Raw genomic sequence first — 22,887 nt, forward strand, 5'->3', positions numbered from 1 at the left:
ATGATATAAGGATATTCTAGGTGACTAAAATTAGGTTCCAAAAATGCCACAATCAATAGTGTTCATCTTAGGCACAATAAATCGCCTTCATCATAGTAGTGTCTACTTTCTTGCAATAATGCCCTTTGCTTACCCAGATGTTCTTAGGGGCATGGTGGTGTTCAACTACACTTAATTATGTCCTTGCAAAACACTAAGTTTAGTGCTTGCTTCAATGGGTAAAAGTGGGCGCTTAGAGGTTTTTTTTGGATTTTCCCTGGTCAAATCTCATGATTGAGCTAATATTTTAAGACTTGTATATTTTATGATGTGTAGGTGCATATAAAGATGGTAGTAAGTGTAATAATGAAATTTGCAAGATAGTTTCAATGATGAGTTTGAAGGTCTGATATAAACATAGTCTTAAAAGATGCATGCATTTGTGTGTTTATTACCTTTTATTATTATTTTCAACTTTTAAAATTTACTTTTTAAAATATTTTCTACCAAAATTAAATTAGAATTAAAATTGTTAGAATAATAAAACTTTTATATATACAAACAAATTTAAAAACATGTGAACTATTAAATACACTATAATATAATATAATATTAATAATAATGATGATGATAATGATGATGCAATAAAAGAGATGATGTTCTAGAGTCTATAATAGTAAACCGATTAACTTGTAATTTAAATTGTGCATTTTTGTTTTTTGTTTTTTATCATAGATGACACATGACACTAGATAATGTATCATTTACGAAAAAACGCTTAAGCAAATCCAAAAGAAGATAAAAAAGTAAGAAGTAAGGCATCCAAAGATTATCCACTTCAATGGATTAGGGTTGAATCCAAGTGGAGCCCACACCACATGGAAGGAAACCACGTTAGGTATTTCTTTAAACAGAACAAGATTCCCTCTTTGCTTTTAATTTGCAATAAAATCAAATCAATGAAAAATAGGAGCGTAGTGGGAAATGTAAGGATAGCCACAACCCCACATCAGACGCCACGTGTTTCCTAATAGGCTGTCTGGGTGGCAATAGTCTTACGTGGCATGTACTGACAGAGCCGTGTATTGCAAATTTTGTGCGGGTGATAATGAAAGTCAGTAGTGCATGGGATGAGGTGGACAAGTGGATATTGCAATATAATAAAATGTAATATAATATATGCCCCAATTATCTCTCTCTCTCTCTCTCTCTCTCTCTCCATTTTCTTACCTAATATCCAATGCCATTGGGGTTTGTTGAGAGAGTTAGGTAGCTCAAGTTCCTTTTCATTCCATTCATCTTCTGTTTCTGCGCGAACTCAAGCTCTGATTTTGGCGGATTATAGAAAACTGGAATTTGTTCTTCGATTTTGTCTGCAAATCGTTTGAAACTGGAGGTGTGTATGCTTTATCTGATTTTGGCGGATTATAGAAAACTGGAATTTGTTCTTCGATTTTGTCTGCAAATCGTTTGAAACTGGAGGTGTGTATGCTTTGTTAAAGTATACTTTTCTTGCGATTTGGAAATTGCAGATGGCTCATGGAAGTTTTATTTGTTGATCATTATTTCTTGGTTCTGTAAATTGTCGGCTTTTGCTTTCTGTTTGAAAATTGACAGTTGTTATTGTTGGGTATCGATCCTTGGCCGCTCGGGAAGTTTTTGGGATGCCCGTGGATTCGGATGTTACCTGATGGCTGTCAATTGATCGTATAGAATAGAATTTAGGGCTTTTGCAGAGTTGTGATGTAAATTTTGGGGTTTTTAACGTTGATTGGAAAGCGGAACGCGTGAGGGATTACGAAGCGCTTCTAATGGGTGGATATTGACAGGACTGTATATGAAATTTATCAGATTTATCAGATATTGACTGAATATTGACAGGACTGTTTATATTAAGTTTCGGGATAGGTTTAGGGATAGGGTTAGGGATAGGTTGCGGTACAATTGTAAGCAGAAGCAATGATTATCAAGGAAGTTGAAGAGGTTGAGGAGTCGGAGGGTAAAGAAGAAGAGAATGTGAGGATTGAAAGGGTTGCCAAAAGAGCAGTCGTAGGAGCAGGGGCTCGCTTCCTCTTTTATCCAACACTTTTGTATAATATTGTTCGGAACAAGCTTCAAGCGGAGTTTCGATGGTGGGACATGGTTGATCAGGTTATTTGTTACCTATTTTGTATTTTTATCTCATCGATCTTTAGATTAAAAAAGGAATGTTAAATTTCTGGCTTGTGAAGGCATTTTAGAAATTATATCTGAAATGATCTTCACCTTTTTAAAATTTTGCAGACGAATGTTCCTTAATTTTATGAAAGTTCTTTGATGATGTTGTCTTTGCACCAATGGAAGAATGATGCTGTTTTTTCCATAAGAAGCCATTATACATGGTCAATTTTTAAACTCACCGATGCCAAAATTTATTTTGTAAACCTTCAGGTTTCCTTATTTGGTTTTATAATAGGTTCAGCATATTTGTTGTGAATGGCCGCTATGCGACTATTTATTTCGGAAACCTTTAAGCTTCCTTATTTTTTTTTTTTTAATAATGGTTTCTGCATTGTTTTGACAGCATTAAGTTTTTTTTTTTCGATTTGTGGTTTTATTAGAATTATAATTATGTTCTTCTCTTTCTGGATTTGACACTTTGTTTTTTCATAACATAGGTTTGTCATTTTTATTCTGGGATCAAGGCATGGGGGTTAAAAATGACATTTTGTATGGTTGTTCTTTAGATTCCTCTTCTCCTGGGCTGATCTTTTTAAAATTTAATGTGTATTTGCATAATTCACGTTTCCACCATCGTTACTTGGATATTTCTAAAATCACAACTTATATTTTTCAAGTTGCTTTCACCAAGGTTTTTGATGATATTATCATGTGTTCTTGACAAGGTCATCATCATGCATTCTGTTTATTCACTGTACTTTTCACGAATAAGTCTTTTCCGTTTATTCTACTTTGTTCTTCTTAACTGATAAAAGTTTTCTCGCATAATGCCATGTTGTGAAAGGGTTGATTGCTTCATTTATCTGAACTGTCTTGTATTGTTTAAAGCTGTTACCTGGTATTGGCTGTTCTGGCTAGCTCCGATCTCCTATAATTCCGAATTAAATTTAAACTGTGGATCAGATTGGTGTTCATGTAAGATCCATTTAATTCTCATCAGAAATCAATATCATTTCAGCTGCTATGTTCTCCAATTACAGGTTTTCATGACTAATGTTGGCTAAATGCAGCTGTTTAAAATTGCACCTATTGTAATCATCAAAATGTTATCTGGTTTGAAGATTAGTTGCACCTTGCACTTCGTAAGTACCTTAGAGCTATATCTGGGCTTATTCCCCAATGATTCTGTTTCCAATATCAATTTTTATCCATCTTCTGTGCTGAGAGGCACATTTTCGGATCAAATTTTAAATTTGACACCTGTGGGGGTTAATCTATGTACAAGATGGCAATCAGACAACAATATATTTGTAAGATCATAGGTACTGCCACAGTTTTGTTTGGATATCTCTCAAAACATATCAGATCCACGTTAAGATTGCTCTGTGTTAATGGTAAATCCTGTGGTGTGTTTCTGTTAATTGTAGCAGAAGTAAAATAAAAAGTATTTGGATGAATTCAAATTTATGTCTATAAAATTCTGAATGCTTTTGGATCTCTTCAGTATTATGGCCAAAGGAATGATTTGGTCCTCTTTGTGTTTCAGTATCTCTTATTAGGTGCTGTTCCATTTCCTAAAGACGTGCAACGCTTGAAGGAGCTTGGTGTTGGAGGAGTTGTTACACTGAATGAGGCTTATGAGACGCTGGTTCCTTCCTCCATGTATCAGGTGATTTAGTCTTTTTGATTGGCATATTTGTTTTGTAAATGATAGCTAAATTTTTAGAAGTTAGTTAGTAATATGAATCCCTTAGTATGTAAAGGCATGGATTTTTATTATTTGAGGCATAGGATCGTGCTTCCTAGCTATTACATAGAATATTCCAGCCATTATTTCAGTAACTAGCTATCCTGGCTGTAAAAATGAATTAACTGTTATTTGATTTATTGTAGTAAATTCTCATTTTGTTATTATATATGTATGGCATACACACCCACATATGCAGAACATGAAGATTGAATTGCACCTTCACTTATGATTAATTTTATTGGGCATTCTTAATGTTCATATACGTTGTCTTAATTATGAGTTATTATATGTTCCCAACTCAATCTCGTGAGCCTAATAATTACAATGTCTTATGTTTGGGTTCTCTAGTTGTTGCATGATTGACAAGTGTTTTGCTTTCATACGGATCCCTGTACTTGCATACATGTATTAGCTAACTTCCTATGGATGAGAGGAGTTAATGAATTTCATTTATTAATTCATCTGATTATTTGTGCATGCATTTAACTATATGCTTTTTTTGAATTTTACATGGAATGAAAGCTCTATTTTATTCTTCTGGGGTTTGCAGAACAGATTCAAAAGCATTGTGGTGGTTAGGGCATATTTCAGAAGCTGGAAACACATGCAATTCAAATTTTCATTTCCATAGGTCGCTATATAGAGTTTTATATTTGATCGTGCATTTTTACAAACCTGAGATTAAGGCAGCAAATTTTATTTCAATTTGTGTATTTTAAAATCAGTTTAAATCTGCTTTTTCTGCAAATTGGAACTTCTAGCTAGTTATTTCAGCTCTACTCAGTAGAGTGCCACCTACTTCTGTGCATATTAAAGTTGTTATCCTTCTTTTTCTGCAAATTTGACTTTGCAGCCTGATTTTCAACTTTTGATTCATTCTTGTTAGGCGTTTTTGCAAATGTTTTAAATGAAGTGTAATTATATAATTTGGAAATATTTAATTTTTTGATTTAAACATTGGGGTATTAATTATTTAGAAGAGTTTTCTTTAAATAAAAGGCTAAGTTGCCGGTATGGGCTCAGGCACTGGTTCGGGTTTGGGAACCCTGTTCGCTGGTTCAGCAAAATTTTGAAAAGGGGTTTGGATTCATTTTGGGTACGTCACATAGCCTGAATTAAGATTAGAATGTCACATAGAATCATATAAACAACAAAACCACCATAAACTTGTTAGATCTTGCCTGTGACTTACAACTGAAGAAGTGTTGAATGTATACAAATCATATCAGACTACTGATGATCATGAAAGTGTTGTCGAAATAAGAAGCTAATTGCAATTTAACTTATATTTATTTTTGGAGAAGATTGGGACTCTAAATCTGTGTGGAGATGAGCTATTCTATTAAAAGTATTGTGTATATCTCAGATTGTAAGGTCTGAGACAAGTTCAGGGATTTCTGTACTTAGTGAGTCCAATTGCTTAAGTGTGTAAATCATAAGTGAGCTTAGGAAGATGAATATTTTTGTTGCTGTTCATAAGCTGAGGATTGTAAATCAGAATGAACTTATGCATGGGTATTCTGTTGTGATTGAGCACTGCTCCAGTACATTGTATAAGGTTAACAAGTAAGAGGTCAGAATTCAATTGCTTGCTGCTCTGTTCTATCTTGCTTCAAACATAAACAAAATTTGAATAAATCTATCAATTGTCTGTTGTTGTTTTTAATAATTTTAAGTCTTAAACCTGCATGATAACTTGCAAAACAATCACATAACCGCAAGTCTGAAACACATATCTCTACAAACAAAAAACCCTCGTTACTACAAATTTTATAAAATTTTGCAAAAATAAAAACGTAAATTTGGACGCCCAGGCAATCTAGGTTTGCCCTGGGTTTGCCTCAGGTACGCCCTGGATGAACCGGCTTGCCCAAGCATGATCCCTGGCGGAACCCAAAGGTGAACCAGACCAGGACCCAAACCCGAACCAGACCGGACCAGTACCAGGCCTTGAACCTGGCGAATTCTGCAACTTAGATAAAAGGCATTGGAAAAAGGATTTAGACTGTATTTTTGGTTTTAGTTAAAGTGTCTCAAAATGGAGCTTTTAGTTTCAAAGCTATATTGTACTGAGAGCATATGTAAAATATATGCTGCATTAATGCAAAGCTTTCTAGTCATTTTCCACATCTTTTCTGTGATTTGTTTAATCTCAAAAAACCATTTAGTGAATAAAATTTTAGGGTTTGAAAGCATGTTAGTGGATGAAAGCATATTGGATCTTAATGCTTTGCAGGACTGTGTAGAAAGCAATCCATAAGAGTAAAACTGTGTTCGTACCAACTAATTTGTTAGTCACATGCAACATTATAGGGACTGTCAAGGTGCAAACAGCAAAAGCTCCTAAAGCAATATGAGAAACTATCTTTACAATTTCTTAAGGATGCATCAACATTGTCCTGATGTACTCCACAACAACTGGGGTTCTATAAACAAAGAAATTACCTATTTGCAAAAGTCAAAAAGAAACAAAAGGGGGGCATTAAAAAAAATTCTTTACATGACATTGATAATATGAACACCACATATTCATATTTCATATTCATGTTTCAATGTGTTACAGGATTTGGATTTTAGTTTTCATTGGTCAATGATCATTTCTTTAGTATTCATGTTGATGCTAATGTTATTTGAATTTCAGCTCTCGAGTGTTAAATGATGTTTACAATTTTTTCACCAACCTGGAAATGTGTACCCCCTGTTTCATAAACTCAGAGAAGCATAGAAAAATTGATGATGAATGGAATGCCTCAGTTGCTTATAAACTACAAGGCATAAATGTTGAAAATTAAATGAATCTCCTGTACAAAAAGGACAAATGTGTTGTTTGAGATGAAAAAAGTCCAATAATATTTGTTGTTACTTTACTAGTTGGTGGGCAAATCCCTCTCAAGATTCTATACACAATATGCAGATTCCGTACTTTAGGGTTTGAAACAAATTGTCTAACATAACCTTCAATCAGACCTGCAATTATGAGTGCACTAACTTGCATACACAAGCTTCTGAAAGTTCAATCAATAAGACACAAGAAAAGTAAAATCAGAATATTGTAGTAGTTAAAAAATATTATTTAGGCGAAAAATCCAAGTGCAAAGGATGGTTGCCAAACCTATATTGTGCATGGACTTATGTGTAGCCAGTGTGGCTAGCATAACCCTTAATTAAGTTATATGGTTATTTATATATCATATAGGTAGTTAGGTTTGCTTTGGTGGCATCCATGGCATAAGTATGGTATATGGGAGGTAGTGGCTAGTTTATTATTATCACATCATGTATTATGTCTTATTGAAGACTATTGGAGGGAGCCAGCTTGAAGTGGTATTATTAGTCATTTGGAGTAAATTTCCTATATTATTCTTCTTGTGTGCAAATTACTTCATTACAGGTTGTATCAGAGCATGATCTATGCATCCAAGTGGCTAGAAACCAGACAAGTTATTTTTTAGATTTAGGAAGTTAGATTGTTAAGTGCATCTCTCTTTCAATTTGGCAAATGTCTTTTACTACAATTTGGCGTAGGGTTGATCAAAGATATATTGCAGTTGCTGTAGTCTAGATTTGAGATCATTTGGAACCTTTTGGCTTTTTGAAGGATTGGTGAAATCAAGGTTTGCACTAAATTTGCTCCAAAGTTGCAAATCAATGAATACTATAAATGGTGCTTAAATATGCACCTCAACTAAACTCATAAAATTGATCAGCTGAGGAGAAAATTCATTGCACAGCAACACCTAGTGGCAAAAAACTAGCACCTTGTTGCTCAATGTAATTTAAAACGAGTAATTGAGGGATTAATTTCTTGAACATTAGAATTGTCCATCTCAAATTGATGTTCAAATCGAATATGCTGCATCCTTTCATGTTAGTTGCAACTTGCAGGCAAATGCTTTTGTGAAGGTTGTTTAGTAGGTGTCATATGGATATGTTTGTCGAGGGTAACATATGGAAAGCAAGGAAATCAGAGTTGGCACATTTTGACATTTGTGGACAATGCTGGCTACCGTACAATAGGCTGCAAAGTGCTTTGACACTTTCGTGGATGGCTTTACTATGAGAAGTTTGATCCATCTCCTTAAGAACAAGTTACAAGCTTTATGGTGTGTGAGGATTTAGAGTTGGGCACAAAAACAAAAGTATTTGCAAGATTCTAGTCTGAAATGCTAAGAACAAGTAATGAAAGAGCGTAGTTATTAGAAGTCAGCACATTTCTACAGTCTTAATGATGAAAGTAGTGACGAGATCAAAGTTTCAAGAATGAACAATGGAGGCGTGCCGACATTTAAGGAAGCTGTGCAATTTTTCTTCCTCAGTGGGAGCAAGAAGCAACTATATACTAAGTCATCGTGTTCGAATTTGAATTCGAGTTCGGCAACCATGAAATTCGGATGAAGTTCGGGAAGGACAAAAAATTCGAAAAAAAAATTGGGCATTAAATTCGTCTTGTATGTTTAAAAAAAAAATATAAATAATATATACAATAAATTATAAAAACAAAAATTTATATATATATATATATATTAAATTTAAAAACAAAACAAAAACACTAAATTAACAAGTAAAAAATGTTATTTAGTATTTAATATTTTACTCTAGTTATATCAATAAGTAAAATAGAATAATTAAATATACTAAATAAAAAAATATTAATATTTGAATAAAAATTAATTTAAATTAAATAACAATAAAATAGTAATAAAATTCTCACCTGATAAGTTAAAATTCTCACCCCTTAATATTTTAATAATAAAACTCTCACCCACCTATTAAAAAAAATAAAACTCTCACCCACGAATAAAAAAGAAAAACTCACCTGATAAGTTATAAAACAATAATACTTTCATATCTATGAACATCAATAACATATACAAACTGCGGGGGAAACCTGCTGTGCCTGGCCAGGGGCTCACGAACATGCACAAATGAGCACGACGGACAAACTTTAGCTTCAGCTGGAACCCTAGAAAGGAAACGCATATTTCTGCCGTACGAATCTGAGCCAGAACCCTAAAAAACAAATTCATATTTGTGTCGTACGAATTTGAGCCGAACATTTACGAATTTTATAAAAAAATTATAGGTTCGACGAATTTCGAACCTCAAGCCGAAAATTTGGCGAATGCGGTGACAGACTATATACACCACATGTGACTTGGAAAAGTTTTTTAGTAGAAAGAAAGAAAAATAATGTAATAAGATAGACAAATGGACAAGTTTGTTTAAGTTAACCTGGTCGTAGGTGATATTTGCTAGATTTCCTAGATCTTGATGGTACAAAATCATTCAGGTCTCTCTTAGAAACATACGATACATGATCGTATCTATTGGGGGCATGCAAATAATTACCATCATTTAAATTTCTAGAGTTACTACCAAGAAGTATTAACATGACTTGTGATATGCTTGCAGAACACGCATTGGAAAGCTAAATGTGGACTTTGTGACACTGTTTCACAGTTTTCCAAAGATTGAGGTTGACATGTTGCCTAGGCTCTTAGTTATAGCTTCGTTCTTAACAAATTCTGTTCTAGTGCTGCTTATATATCTTGTTGAACTTTAGTATTTAGACTGTGAATAAGAGAATAATTTGAATATTTTTTGTATCATTATTTAAAGTTTAACTCATTTATTGTATCGTTCTAATTATATGTCAATATGTAGTCACTGTGTTTGATGTTATTAAGCTAATTAAAATATGTTCAAAGCTTGTAGATGACATAATTTTCTGCATAATGCTGTTGGAGGTCTCCTTTTTAATAATAAATGATTAATGATACATTTCTTTATTGTACTATGCCGTCTGTTTCAGGAACAAGGCATTAAACATCTCGTGATTCCCACAAGAGATTATCTGTTTGCTCCTTCTTTTGAGGACATACATCGAGCTGTGGATTTCATTCATGGTTAGCAATTATGTTTTCTTTCATTTGTGCACTTATAATGCTCTGTGTCTGGTTAAATCATTTGAATGCAAAACAATCTTGCTTTTAGTCATCTCCCACTTGGAAGGAAACTGGAATGTGTGCATGATAGATTTAACTTACTATTTTTTTCATTCATTTGTGCTGATGTATATTAAGATACATTTTTGTTGGGTCGATTTTTCCCTGTGCAGAACTTGTGCTTTCAGCTTTTTCGAGATTTGTATACTTTATGTATAACTCTTAAATGTTGTAGTAAGTGTGAAAGGTTTTCTTGTTTGTGACTAAACATATAGGGTTTCATTGGCCCTGTGAAACATTTTGAGTTAGGGTACTGTATGGAGTTTCTAAAACTTTGTTTGCAGTTGATCTTAGAATTGATCACTCTCTGCTAGTGTGAAGGCTTTCATAAAGTTTGTTTCAAGTATATTGCTCCTTTGCAAAGGTGGTTGATTTACCTTGTTAACTGCTTTTTAATCTTATTAATTTCATACATGATTGAAAGATGTGACGAAACATGTTACTTGATTTTATGATAGTTTAGTGCATTGTGTACTTGATTTTCATTATAATGTTTTTTTGTTAATGGTGTCAAAATGTGAGTTTTTTTCAACAAATAAGATAGGGTTAACGTGGAGCAGCTCATGGTGCAGAAATGGTTAGTTTTTACATTAAATGGTTAATGTCATGTGATTCATGGTTTGGTGATACTGTTTTACTTTGTAGGTTGTTGCATTTATTTTTCTTTCTTGTGCATTGTAAGATAATATAAGAATGAATAAATTGATTGATGTTTTCAAGAGGTGAAACCTGAAGTGTGCTTGTTTCTTGGGGGACAATATTCTGAGGCAGGCCAACATTACTTTTGGGCACACTAGCTGTGTAGTAAATTCCAAACGATAAAGTTTAATGAATAGTTAAAGGCTGGTAAATGTTTTAGCTGAACTTTATTTATTCTTATCTCACAAGGAGTTGATCCTATATATGGATGTAATGTGCTTACTAACTCATATAAATGTCCACAGGAATAGCATATTGATATGCTTTTATGTTAATATAGCCGCAAAAACAATTTGCTATAGTTTAACGTCTTCAATGGCAGGTTGCACATATAGTTTATTTGAATCACTTTTATAAACTAATTTGGTAAAATACATACCATCGTGATAGTGGTTCATTGACTATAGCCAATCATTAGCCACTTTACTAATAACCTCATTGAGATCTTAACACTCTTTGATAGTTCTGTTTTGGCTGTGTGTGCACACGTTCTCTCTGGACATGGTTTTGTGGACTGTCCTTTCTTGTCTGAACTAGTTTGGACATGCTTTGTGGACTTGCCTTTCTTCTCTTAGTACACAACCCTTTTCCACTGTTACGAAATTTAAGTTAGTGCTCCATGTATATGGGTAAATAATAATTATGTATGTGAATAATTATTATCATATAAATGTTAGTATGTAGTAATATTATTGTTATATTAACAATAATATATATTATGGTTTGAGTTGTGTTCCCTATTAACAACTAAATAGGGAGGTTGTTCCCTATAAAATAGGATTAGTAAATCCTATATATTTTTTATGTAATTTTGTAATTTTTGCTGCTTCTATTCTGCCTGAAATTTCTATTATCCACTGTACAAATAACCTCATTTCATTGAGATTATAACTCATTGATAGTCAGAATTAGGATGTGTATGCAATGCATATTTTTTTTCTCCTTTGATGGCTATGAATAATGAATTGTTTTTCCATTTCACATACCCAACAGTCTTTGTTCTTGTTGCATTTATGCATGTATAACTAGATATGTATGAAGTTTTACAATTGAATAATGAATATTGAATTGTTTTTCCATTTCGCATACCCAACAGTCTTTCTTCTTGTCAGTTGCTTGAAGTTTTACAATCCATGATCATGTTGGTGGGCATATTGGTTTCATTGGAATTCTCTCATGCCATTCCATCTCAATTTGTCCTGTTACTTACTGCTGTTTGTTGCAGTGGACTCCAATGGTTCAGTAATTTGCATATTGTGTTTGTTAGGGTCATTATACTGTTGTTAATAGTAATGGTTAGTACTTGTACTGCTAAATGTTAAAATGTATACTTGTGTTAAAATAAATGGGAAATTGGTGAATGAATAGCATTATTAAAATGATAAGTGACTGGGTAGTGCATTGTGCAGCTATACAGCAAACTTGGAGGTGAATTAAGTTAGCAACATATGGGAGTAAGTTTTAAGTTTTTCCTTAGGGTTAAAAGAATGGTGTTTAAATAAATGGGAGATGGGTGAGTGAAGAGCATTATAAAAATGATAAATGACTGGGTAATGGACTGGGCAGGCCACACAACAAACTTGGAGGTGAATTAAGTCCACAACAATTGGGAGTATAAGTTTTATATATAGTGTTAGATGTGGTTCATCATTGGGCTGAGAAAATGTCATGGATATTTCCTCTTTGATTTTTTCAACGCTAGAGATATGTGGATTTTCCAGGTAGTTTCAACTGCCCAACTCAATGAAGATAAGCCATATGAGTAGAACAAATCCTTGAATTTTTGCTAAGCGATTGATTAGGTTAGCATTTTATTAATGTTCAATCTGCAAAGCACTGGAATTCGCTAGAGTGATATTCAGATCATATTTGATATTTGCATTTTCCTCCATAAGTCTCGTACTTCTGAAAATTGTCATTAGAATGTAAAATTCTTTTCTATTGATATTATGTACTTCTGAAAATTGTCAAAAGAATGGAAAATTATGTCTGCTGATTTTGTGCATTTTCACTGCTGATTGTTTCAAGTTTTCTTTTATCTGAATAAAAGGATTGTATTTTGTTTTCATGTCTTGATTATACAGAGAATGCAATTTGTGGAAAGACAACATATGTTCACTGTAAAGCTGGAAGAGGTCGAAGTACTACAGTTGTTCTCTGTTATCTGGTATTTTTTTGTTGCTCGCTATATTTTAAATCTATATGAAGACCATTAATTCAGCTGCCTTTTTCCTATATTTTTTAGTAGCCTTGTTGTTTGAGTATATGTTTTAGTATTTGATATTGCAATCAGTCAATTCCTTTGGTGGGGAATTTATCCTCAGACGAGCAACACTAGGTTCTTAGACAGTTGCATAATATGTTTGCTCCAATAGTTTTATTTTCCTTTATCTGAATTTCAACGGAATCCCAACTTGAATTGAAGAACTATATGTTAGTTGCTTTTCCTGTCTTTGAAGAAATTTAAAATCTACATGAAGACTATTAAATCAGCTGCCATTTTCCTATATGCTTGTAATACCTTTGTTTGAATATATCTAGCTTTATAGAAATGCCAGTATTTGATGTTGAAGTGACCTCTATCATTGCAATCAGTCAATCCCCTTGGCAGGGACATAAAATGTTTGTTCCAGTAGTTGTACTTTTTATCTTCTGAATTTCAGTGGAATGTCAGCTTGAATAAAAAGATCTATATATTGGTTGCTTTTCCCGTCTTTGAAGAAAATTAAGCCATTGGTTATTATTGTTTTCCAATGCAAGTTGTGCTGGATAGGTGGTTGTGGATTCATCAGGTAGATACAGTATTGACACTATTAGTCTATTACACATGAGCATAAAATCCTTTTTTGCCAAAATGTAACAGGTGGAGTATAGGCAAATGACACCTGATGATGCATATGCATATGTAAGGTCTAAGAGGCCAAGAGTTTTGCTGGCAGCTTCCCAGTGGAAGGTTAGATAAAATATTTTTGGTCATTACTGGAAATATTTGTGTCTCAAAATGAAATCTAAATTTAGTGTTTGCAGGCTGTTCAAGATTACACTAAGCGGATACACCAGAAGCAGACAAAATTGATTGTTCCTGTTAGATTTTCCCTGCCAGAACAGTTTCCTATTACGCCTCTATACATATCCCATACATCATATGAAGGCAATTTAACTGTGAACAAAACAGAGGTGAATGTATGTTATGATGATTCAATCGTGATTGTGACAAGTGCTGATCTTGAGGGATATAGAAGTATTGAAAGCTCTGGTCTCATTGGTAATGATATGTGGAATGAACTTGGAGTGACTTATCGAGTGAGTTTTGTTGCTGCAAGAAGAGTGGTGGGAGTAGCAAGAGCTTCAGCAGCATTTGCAAGGCTCTCCTACCTGTGGCTTGGCTGTCAGGCTGAAAGTAAGTTGTGCTCAAAAGATCTGCCTGTGCCATCACTTAAGGCTTTGAAAACTTTTGAATGCTGTTCATCTGTGGCAGAGCAGTTGCCCGGCATGAGGACTGATGTTCCTGTATGCCCACAGGGTATAGTAAATTGTTGAGGTATTTATTAGGCAAAAATGTTTTATGCATTGAACAGTCTGTATGTAAACAAGAGTTGTGTACAATTTCGTTTTCCATTCGTCCATAGAGCTTTAAATGCTGCCCTTTTTAAAATCTTATGTTAGCTTGCACAGCACATTCCAGGAAACAGGGCTCAGTATGATACTGAAGTTTAATGCTAGTAAGGGAATTTAAGAGCTTGCCCTTAATTCAGGCATTGGCATATGACGGTGTCAGCTTACATGGATATAAGTTGCATTTAAAATAAGACAAGCGGTAGTGCCTTGTAAATAATTGCACTACAAATGAGCATTGACTAAGCATGTTTGAGTTCCCCCTGTTGGAACAACATGACAGTGCCATAGTTACAGAAATGTACATGCTGACAACTAGGAGCATGATGCAACAATGTTTATTATTGCATTATATGTACAGGATTTTATTGATAACTGCAATTTTATTATCTTAATATATACAATGTTCTTGATGGTTGATTGCTATGCTTCTGTGATTTCTGTCGGTAGTTGACAGTAAGCAAAGAGCTGTTGCCGGTCATACATTTTCTATTTACAAACTTGATTAATTTCTCTTACTGTACAGTTCATGCAGGGTGTATACTTTTTAGGTTACACAAGATTATTTTGGCTATTTTTGGCTTTTGCTTTGCCAACGAAAGTTTCTTGGACTTTTAGGGTAAGTGGAGAATTTTCCGAAGTTCTACTTAGTGCAGAGCTTTCTGATGCTCTTTCTTCCTCTGTGGGCATTGTTTTGGACAAGACATGATGTTATTAACAAGGGCAGTGTTGCATTTGAGGTATGTTACTATCATTTGGTGAGGGTACTTGATTTTTTGCGTCCTTCAATTAGTGTTAATTCGTTTTTAATGAGTGTATTTGGACCACTAATTTTTGAATGTTTGAATAGTGTTTCCGTGGGCTTTATTGAAATATGATATATATGCCTAGATGTTTGTAAACGTTTTAAATAAGATTTTAAGCTTCTGAAGTTGATAGTTCTTAATGGAGAGACTTCTGGATAAAAATTATAAACAATGTATTTATAATCCATGATCAGGGTAATTGGTTATTCAGGGTGATGAAGATTTTGATATATATGCAAATTTTTTAATTTCAGTTAAAATATAAATATAGTAACATCTCTTGTTCCACATGCCGGACTTTGTTGTATTGTATTTTTGGCTTTTTGATAAATACAATTATCTCTTTAAAAATATTAATGTCATGATACATTTTTATATTTACAACAAATTGATTCTTAAAGGCAGAATTTGAATGTACTTCCCTTGTTTCTAGAAATTGGTCAAGTCATCGATCTTGTGTTATCATTTGACATGTCACTTTTTTGCCAAATTATCAAGAAGTCACTGGTGGTTAGTAGACGTAAATTGAATATTCATTTCTTTATGCAAGAAATATAGGTCTGGTGGCTTCTCATTACTCGTGGCAGGCATGTTGTGTATTATAACTTAGATTCATGAAGAAGCATTCTTAATTACACTACAACAGCTTGAGGCACATTACACAAGCCTTTCTACTTTATGCTTGGAATTCTGATCACTACGGCGTTGTTATTTGTTTCCATGTCAGGTATTATCTTTATGCTTCGATTAACATAAGAAAGTCATATAAGAACTGAAGCAAGATGTTTATTTGGCTTTTATGCGATCAAGTAGATTTCGATAAATGAAAGTTTTTAAAGTAAAATAAATTACGTAGTTTACATCACAATCTTCAAAGCGTGATAGTTATATGACGAACCTTACTATGGATTAATAATAATGAAATGGATCTTCACCAAGTATTCGGTGAAAGGATCAATGTTGAGGAGATTATTGTCGTATCTTTGAAAGAAATGTTATGAAATGACCACCTTGCCGTGATATTCGTGTTCTGTTATCAAGTAAATGGAAGGAAACATGTAGATCATAACATTTGGGTTACTGTTGCTAATATTAATTAATCTGCCAATCTTTACTGTTAAAAGTATTATTTAATTTCAAGAGTCCATGATGATCAACATATATATGTACATTTGGGAACGAATGATGGAAATCACCTCGTAAATAAAAAAAATGAGAACCATCTTACCAGGGGAAAAATCCTCTTTATCTCTTATTTTAGTTAAGTATGATAGATGCCTATATGTCCGTCTCTTTATGTTTTAGCCAGAAAGAAGACTTAACTACTTTAATGAAAACTAATATATTAGTATATTTTTATATTTAACCCAAGTGCATATAAACAATACCCGATTCGATAGCATAAAGTGAAAAAGACAAATGAAAACAATACCAAATTCGTAACGCAAAGAATGCAAATAATAGAAACTATACACGCAACATACATTTCGAGGATTTATATATATGGAGAATAACCATTGACGTTAACATCTACCAGACTTTGCTTATTGGTTTGTAAATAGCAAAAATTAACTCCTTTAACTTGGCACATATTTGTTAGTTAATGCAAATTTATGTCTAGATTTTTCAAGTGTCGATTAGCAATATGTTGTGTCTTGATGGGTAATTGGTGTCATCCGAGTTTGCTTGGTCAGCACCGCCTCTTTTGTACAAGTAGTTTTGATAGCAATAAGATCGTTAGATCTGTTCATTACACATTTGTTGTATGTTCCAATGTAGGCCATGATGATGGTAATCAAAGGAATTGCTTTGAGGACATTCCCGGAGAATTTAACTTCACACAGGCTACAAAGAGACATGGCTCAAAAATATTCTGTGGATGTTCATCATAAGTTAGTAGTTATGGAGGGAGCTTTGAAGGTTATCATAAGTGAGGAAAACAAGAGTGGATGTTCATCGAAGAATAAAGGAGAGAGGGAAGGATACCTTTTGGAATGTATGACATCCCTTCTCGACGTAATTAATCCAATTGGAGGACCAACAAAGGGAGCACAACATAGACTAATATAATTAGTATGTAGTATTACCATTTTTGTGCCATTTTGTTGTACAAGAGTTGGCCAATTTTCAAGGTTTTTCATATGGTTCTTGATGTGAAAGGAGGATTATAGTGTTCTTGGTGAGCTTAGTTATCAATTTCAATGGGTTTTGACAATAGTTGCTACTTATAGTGAATGCTTGCATGAGACCAATATTAGTTTTTTTTGGGTTTATTCTCTTTGTTCTTTAAAGAACTTTGTTATTTATAGTAAGTGCTTGTATGACACCAATCTTTTCTTTTTTTTGGAAATTTTGACTTTGGTCTTTAGAAAAAATACTATTTATAGTAAGTGCTAGCATGACACCAATCTTTATGGGTTTGTTCTCTTTGGTCCTTGGGGAATATTGCTATTTATAGTAAGTGGTTGAATGACATTGATCTTTTTGGGCTTTTTTTTGGGTATGTTCTCTTTGGTTCTTGGAGAACACTGTTATTTATATTATGTGCTCATGTTGGCATCATTTATCATCTATCAACTTTAGTTGGTTTTGACATGTTCGATTCTCTATTTTTGATGCCTTGGCAAGTTTCCATGAGTTGATGGAAATCATTTAATATTTTCATGTAAGTATTTTTTAAATATTTTTAATATAAGTTAAGTGAATTAATATTTCAAAAAATGTATCTCCAATTGGGATGCCTAGGCTATGGGAAACATAACTTGTTTTTAAAAGTGATATGGGGGCCTTTTTTGAGGGAATATTATATTCAACTATTTGAATTTGCTTTAATTTCTCCTTCCAAGTTAATATGTAGGGATTTGGGCTCTCATTTTGTCATTCTTCTTATGCACACATAACAAAATTTCATTGATTTGGAGAGTTCTTTATATTTTTGAGCGCAAAAACCCTCTTTAGTTAGTTTGGTTTTAGTGGTGCAAGATTCACCATAGGTGGTTGATTTCAATTAGAGTTTGCAAAGTTTTGCTCAAAGCTTGGTGATAAGAGTTTGATGAAGATGAAGATTTATAAGGTATTTTGATTTGGTGTGATTAATGGTTTTCTTGAGCGTTGTTCAAGTCTCAAAAGTTTTTAGAGACATTACCTAGTGCTAGCCATACCATTCCAGCTATATAGAGAATCACATTTTGGATCATATCTCAAATAATAAGGCATATACCAATTTGGGCATCATTGTAAGAGACTTCCTACGACTGAAAAATAAAGTTCATCATATAACACATGGATTTTTGTTGGTTTCTAATTTTTCTATGCAAGTCGTTCATTTAGGAAGGGTCATACAACTTTGCTTGTGGCAAGTGGTCATTTGAGGAGGCATCAAGATTAGTTTGAAGGGTGAGATCTCTTCTTGAGGCATCCAAGTACCTAGGTGGCACATTAAGTTGTTAACAACATATTGGAGGTGATTGAATCAAAACTATCGATTATTTGGCAAGTCACCCTTGCTGTCCAATGCTTCTTTGTGGCAAAGAATAATTTTTTTTGAGTAATATGTTCCTTTCATATCTCCCTATTTCATCTTGGCATCCTAATATATGAATTGATTGGGTGAAAAGACACAAATCTGAGCTAGTGTGGAGATTGGTTATGACTGAGAAAAGCCTAGTTCTAAGCATTATTCCAAGTTTGTAATGTTTGGAAATTATTTAATTTTCAATTGTTTTGAGAACAACAATAGCTTAATTTTTTACTGTATTGAAATTTGCTACTTGATATTACTATTTCCATTACATGCTCTTTAGCAATGATCATGAACACAAATGAATTGAATATGAAAATAAAACCAACCAACAAGCTTATGTTAAACATTGCATGTTATTCCACAAATTTATTGCAAGCCAATTCAACCTAAAAAAATAAATAGGGGTATATATTATAATGGTACAGAGCAAGTTTTTTCTGCTAGCCTGTTGCATAGTGGTCACTTGTTGTAATTCAACAATTGTATAACAAAGCTAAAAAGATGTTCACATTTGACAAGTTAGTGTGTGAGATGATGCAATAACTCCTTAATCTAATGAAGGATCCACACATTAAAGAGTATCTTAAGATAATGACAAGACCCAAACATGTGAAGTCAAGCATGCCAAAAGATAGGTGAAATACTCTATGACAGAGAACTCAAGAGGAACCTAAAAATGAAATAATATAGAAACTAGCAAAAAATAGCTTTTGGATGGGGAAGTTGTCTTACTTCGTGAGGAATATGTGATAGAGCTTCAAGATGATTCATTTGACATGCATGCAACTACTATGGATGAGATTGAGCATGGAGGAAAAGACAAAACAATAGACTTGGATCCTAGATCAAATTCATTTGGTGATGATTCTAAGACTAATGACTTGCTTAATGATTTTAGAGAACTAGATGTGGATGATGAGTTCACTAATTTTCAGATGCAGAGCATGGAGAAAGCAAAAATGATGACGTGTTCAAATCAACTTTTCATTATCCCTTATCACATTCCAATGATGATAACTCAGGTGGATTTTGGTTTGACTTCCAAACCAAGCCTATGGAGAGGGATGTTTATGACAATTTTAATACTAGTAAGTTGGAGAGTAACTTATTTAGGGAGACAACCACTTTTGAGGAACATTGTGAACACTTTTTTTGAACAAATCAATCATCCCTTTAGTATTTGGGATCTGGGTGTGTTGGCACCTACACATGATGATGATTTTGTATGGGATGAATTTCCTTTTGATCGTGATGTCATCCTAATCTTAAAGCATAATGCATGCCTTGCGGATGCTATAAATAAGCTGATTTTGAAAAGTTTGATGATGAACTCGAACGCAAATCTAAAACTTATTACATGGTGTTGATTTTGAGTAGAGGCCTAGTGACTAGGTTGATTTGGATCCATAGCTTATTGTTAAAAATGGTAATAGAGAACCACATGAGACTTGGGACAACCTTGGAGTTACTATTGACAAGTACGATAAAGGGTTTGATTTTGGTATTCATCATAGTAGTAGTACTCTATCCTTGCATGAACATGATTTGAGAAGGAAGTCTTGGTGTTTGTTAACAACCCATTGTTTGAGATGGGTGTTGATATGACATATAATAATCTGCTTTTTGAGTTGGATGATGGAACAACTTTTGGTTGTAGCTTCACACCGTGAAAATAACATGGTATGGGTTTCAAGGGAAAATTTAGGACTTGAGTTGGAGTGTGGTTTTCAGTTTGGTGTTGATCTAAGTTCACTTTATGAGGTGATTGGTTACCCTCTTGGGAGACCACTAGATATTAAATGTGTAAATAAGGAGACAAATGAAGATTGTGATTGGAGTGAGATGACACTAGGAAGCATCATCATTCCTAACTACATGAAGAATTGGAAGGTAAATTGGGTATGCAATTTGATGGTTTCAGTTTAGAGTTATTTCCTTGTTGGTACTCACCTTGAGTTGCATCATTCTAGCATGAATTTTTGTCTTGAGTGTTGGAGTTGGCCAACAAGTGGGGCATTTAAAAAAATACGAGTTGATAAGTTGTAATGCATGCCCATCATATTTAGTTGGAGATGATGTTTCTACATGAGATGTGATGGATCATGGTATCTTCAACATAGTTGACATCAAGAAGTTATTAAAATGTGATTTTGTAGCTGTAAATTTTAATATAACATCAAGGAAAGGAGGTTTCAAACTTGTTATTTATGAAGCTTTAGAGGAAGGACCTAAACAGGACATCAATATGATTGATGATCCATCCTTTAGATTGAGTGATGTTTTATCCTATACTATATTTCTTTGGGGTTGGTTTTGAATACAACAAATGTTCCTTGCACCTTAGTTGTTGATTCTTTCATGGATAGGCTACAAGAAAATAACAAAGAAGTCATAAAATTCTATGATGAGAAAGATGTTATAGATGACACTTGGAGTTATGATTTGTACCTTTCTAGGTATGAATGAGATCATGCTCAGTTGGGTAACCATGCTTTGGATCATCAACAAGGACAAACAAAGCTTATTGAGAATGGTAGGAATGATCTTTAGAACAATATCTTTAGAGATATTTTAAATAGGGATTGTAACAATGAAGGAATGGTTACTCTTGAGAGTGTTCCTTGGCATAAAATGAGTCAAACTTTAAGCCTTGAGCTTTCTTTTTGGTTGCGAGTAAGTTACCTCACATTTTTGTTGGCTCTTGTTTAGGGGAGTTGGTACAATTTTTCTTGTCAAGGAAGAAACGGTTTTTAGTTGGAGATTTCTTGGAAAAGCTACTTAGCCATTTTTGAGTTGTTTTTGTGCAAAACAATGCTCATCTCACATTCTTATACTTGAAAATTTGTTGGTACCACTGTTGTCCCTTGTGTAGAGCGCTAAAATTAGTGTCCTTCACTGATTCCAGTTTTGAAGAGTAGTGATTATTTAGTTAACTTTTCCAACTCAGAGAGTTCATCTTATGAAGTTTTGTGATGTAAACTTTGATAGTTTACTTGGTTCATAACAACAAACTTCCACATGCCTTGGTTCCTCATTCAAAGGCCCTTGGAGTTGAAACAATAAGCTTTTTCACAAATATTCATTGTTGTATTAGAATAGTTTAGAGGAGGCATGGTAGATCTATGTGTTGTTATGACAATAAGTTTGTTGAACTCTTGCTAAGGATCACTCTCCTATGAGCAAGAAGTTTGGATGAGCTCGCATTTGCAGTTGACTCTACATGAAATCATGAGCAGATATACTGAGGGTTATGGCTTTGGGTTGAGAAAACTTTTATTCTCTTGTGTAGGATAGTGTTAGGTATATGGATTGCAGTTATGTACCTTATTGAGATGCTTCAATGAAGTAGTTTCATGAATTACATTTCTACCCTTACATGCGTTTCAACTTTGGTTTCGGTGGGGGCTACTTTTTGGGTTCCAAGAGAGGAGAGTGTAGTTTGGGTACAATGGTTTAACAATATAATCAGAGTGACACAACACCAACATGATGGGTTCTTTATGAGATTGACGTGAGACCTTGAGACCTCATTTTTGCAATTCAAATTAGTTTGGTGTTTTTGGTGATTTTGATGTTGCACAAACATTGCTTGAGGACAAGTAATCCTTGGGGAGGGAGGACAATAATGTTTCTTTTTATGCCATCTTGTTTGATGAGCGTTGGGCAATTATTGGGGTTTTCCATTGGTTTCTTATGCACTAGGAGGTTTCCAATGTTTTTGGTGATCTCAGTTTTTTCAGTTTTAGTGGGTTTCGACAATTGTTGTTATTTATAGTAAGTGCTTGCATGATGCCAATCTTTTTATTTTTTTTCAGGGTTTGTTCTCTTTGGTCCTTAGAGAACATCATTATATATATTAAGCTCTAGCATGACACCAATCTTTTTGGGGTTTTATGGGTTTGTTCTCTCTGGTCTTCAAAGAACACTACTATTTATTGTAAGTGATTGCATGACACTAATCTTTTGGGTTTTTTCTAGGTTTGTTTTCTTTGGTCCTTAGACAACACAACTATTTATGGTAAGTGGTAGCATGATATCAATCTTTTAAGGATTTCCTAGGTTTGTTCTCTTGGTTCTTAGAGAACACTACTATTTATAGTATGTGCTTATGCCAACATTAGTTATCATTTGTCAGCTTTAATTGATTCCGACATGTTTGATTCTTTATTTTCAGTGCCTTGATGAGTTTTCGTAGGATTATGAAAATTATTTTAATATTTTCACTTGTGTTTTAAAAGAATAATATTTTGAAAAATGTTTTTTAATTGGGGTGCCTAGGCTATGGGAGATATAAGTTGTGAAGTTATACGAGGACCTTTTTTTTGAGGGAACATTATATTCAAATATTTG

The 22,887-nt window shown here is 33.7% G+C and overlaps 1 protein-coding gene across 6 annotated transcripts; it reads left to right on the top strand.

Annotated features, from left to right (window-relative positions):
• Positions 1 to 1,191: 1,191 nt before the first annotated feature.
• On the top strand, positions 1,192 to 14,628 carry LOC131062604 (phosphatidylglycerophosphate phosphatase PTPMT2). 6 transcript variants are annotated; one of them, XM_057996299.1, is made up of 7 exons: positions 1,192 to 1,461; positions 1,512 to 2,130; positions 3,686 to 3,808; positions 9,702 to 9,795; positions 12,678 to 12,760; positions 13,457 to 13,546; positions 13,621 to 14,628. In XM_057996299.1, exons 2-7 carry the CDS (start codon positions 1,939 to 1,941, stop codon positions 14,131 to 14,133), a joined length of 1,095 nt encoding a protein of 364 aa, XP_057852282.1. In that variant the 5' UTR covers positions 1,192 to 1,461; positions 1,512 to 1,938; the 3' UTR covers positions 14,134 to 14,628. The 6 variants fall into 6 exon arrangements, with proteins under 6 accessions (XP_057852282.1, XP_057852279.1, XP_057852280.1 ...); XM_057996296.1 differs by having other exon boundaries at positions 1,597 to 2,130; XM_057996297.1 differs by having other exon boundaries at positions 1,636 to 2,130.
• Positions 14,629 to 22,887: the final 8,259 nt, after the last annotated feature.

Source organism: Cryptomeria japonica, chromosome 6, assembly GCF_030272615.1.
Source record: "Cryptomeria japonica chromosome 6, Sugi_1.0, whole genome shotgun sequence".
In the NCBI taxonomy this organism is placed as follows: Eukaryota; Viridiplantae; Streptophyta; class Pinopsida; order Cupressales; family Cupressaceae; genus Cryptomeria; species Cryptomeria japonica.

Excerpts from the sequence above, each read along its gene's own strand:
- LOC131062604 (XM_057996299.1), top strand. The coding sequence starts at position 1,939 with ATGATTATCAAGGAAGTTGAAGAGGTTGAGGAGTCGGAGGGTAAAGAA. Across the intron at positions 3,809-9,701 it reads TTCCTTCCTCCATGTATCAG|GAACAAGGCATTAAACATCT; the intron begins GTGATTTAGTCT and ends CGTCTGTTTCAG. Across the intron at positions 9,796-12,677 it reads AGCTGTGGATTTCATTCATG|AGAATGCAATTTGTGGAAAG; the intron begins GTTAGCAATTAT and ends TTGATTATACAG.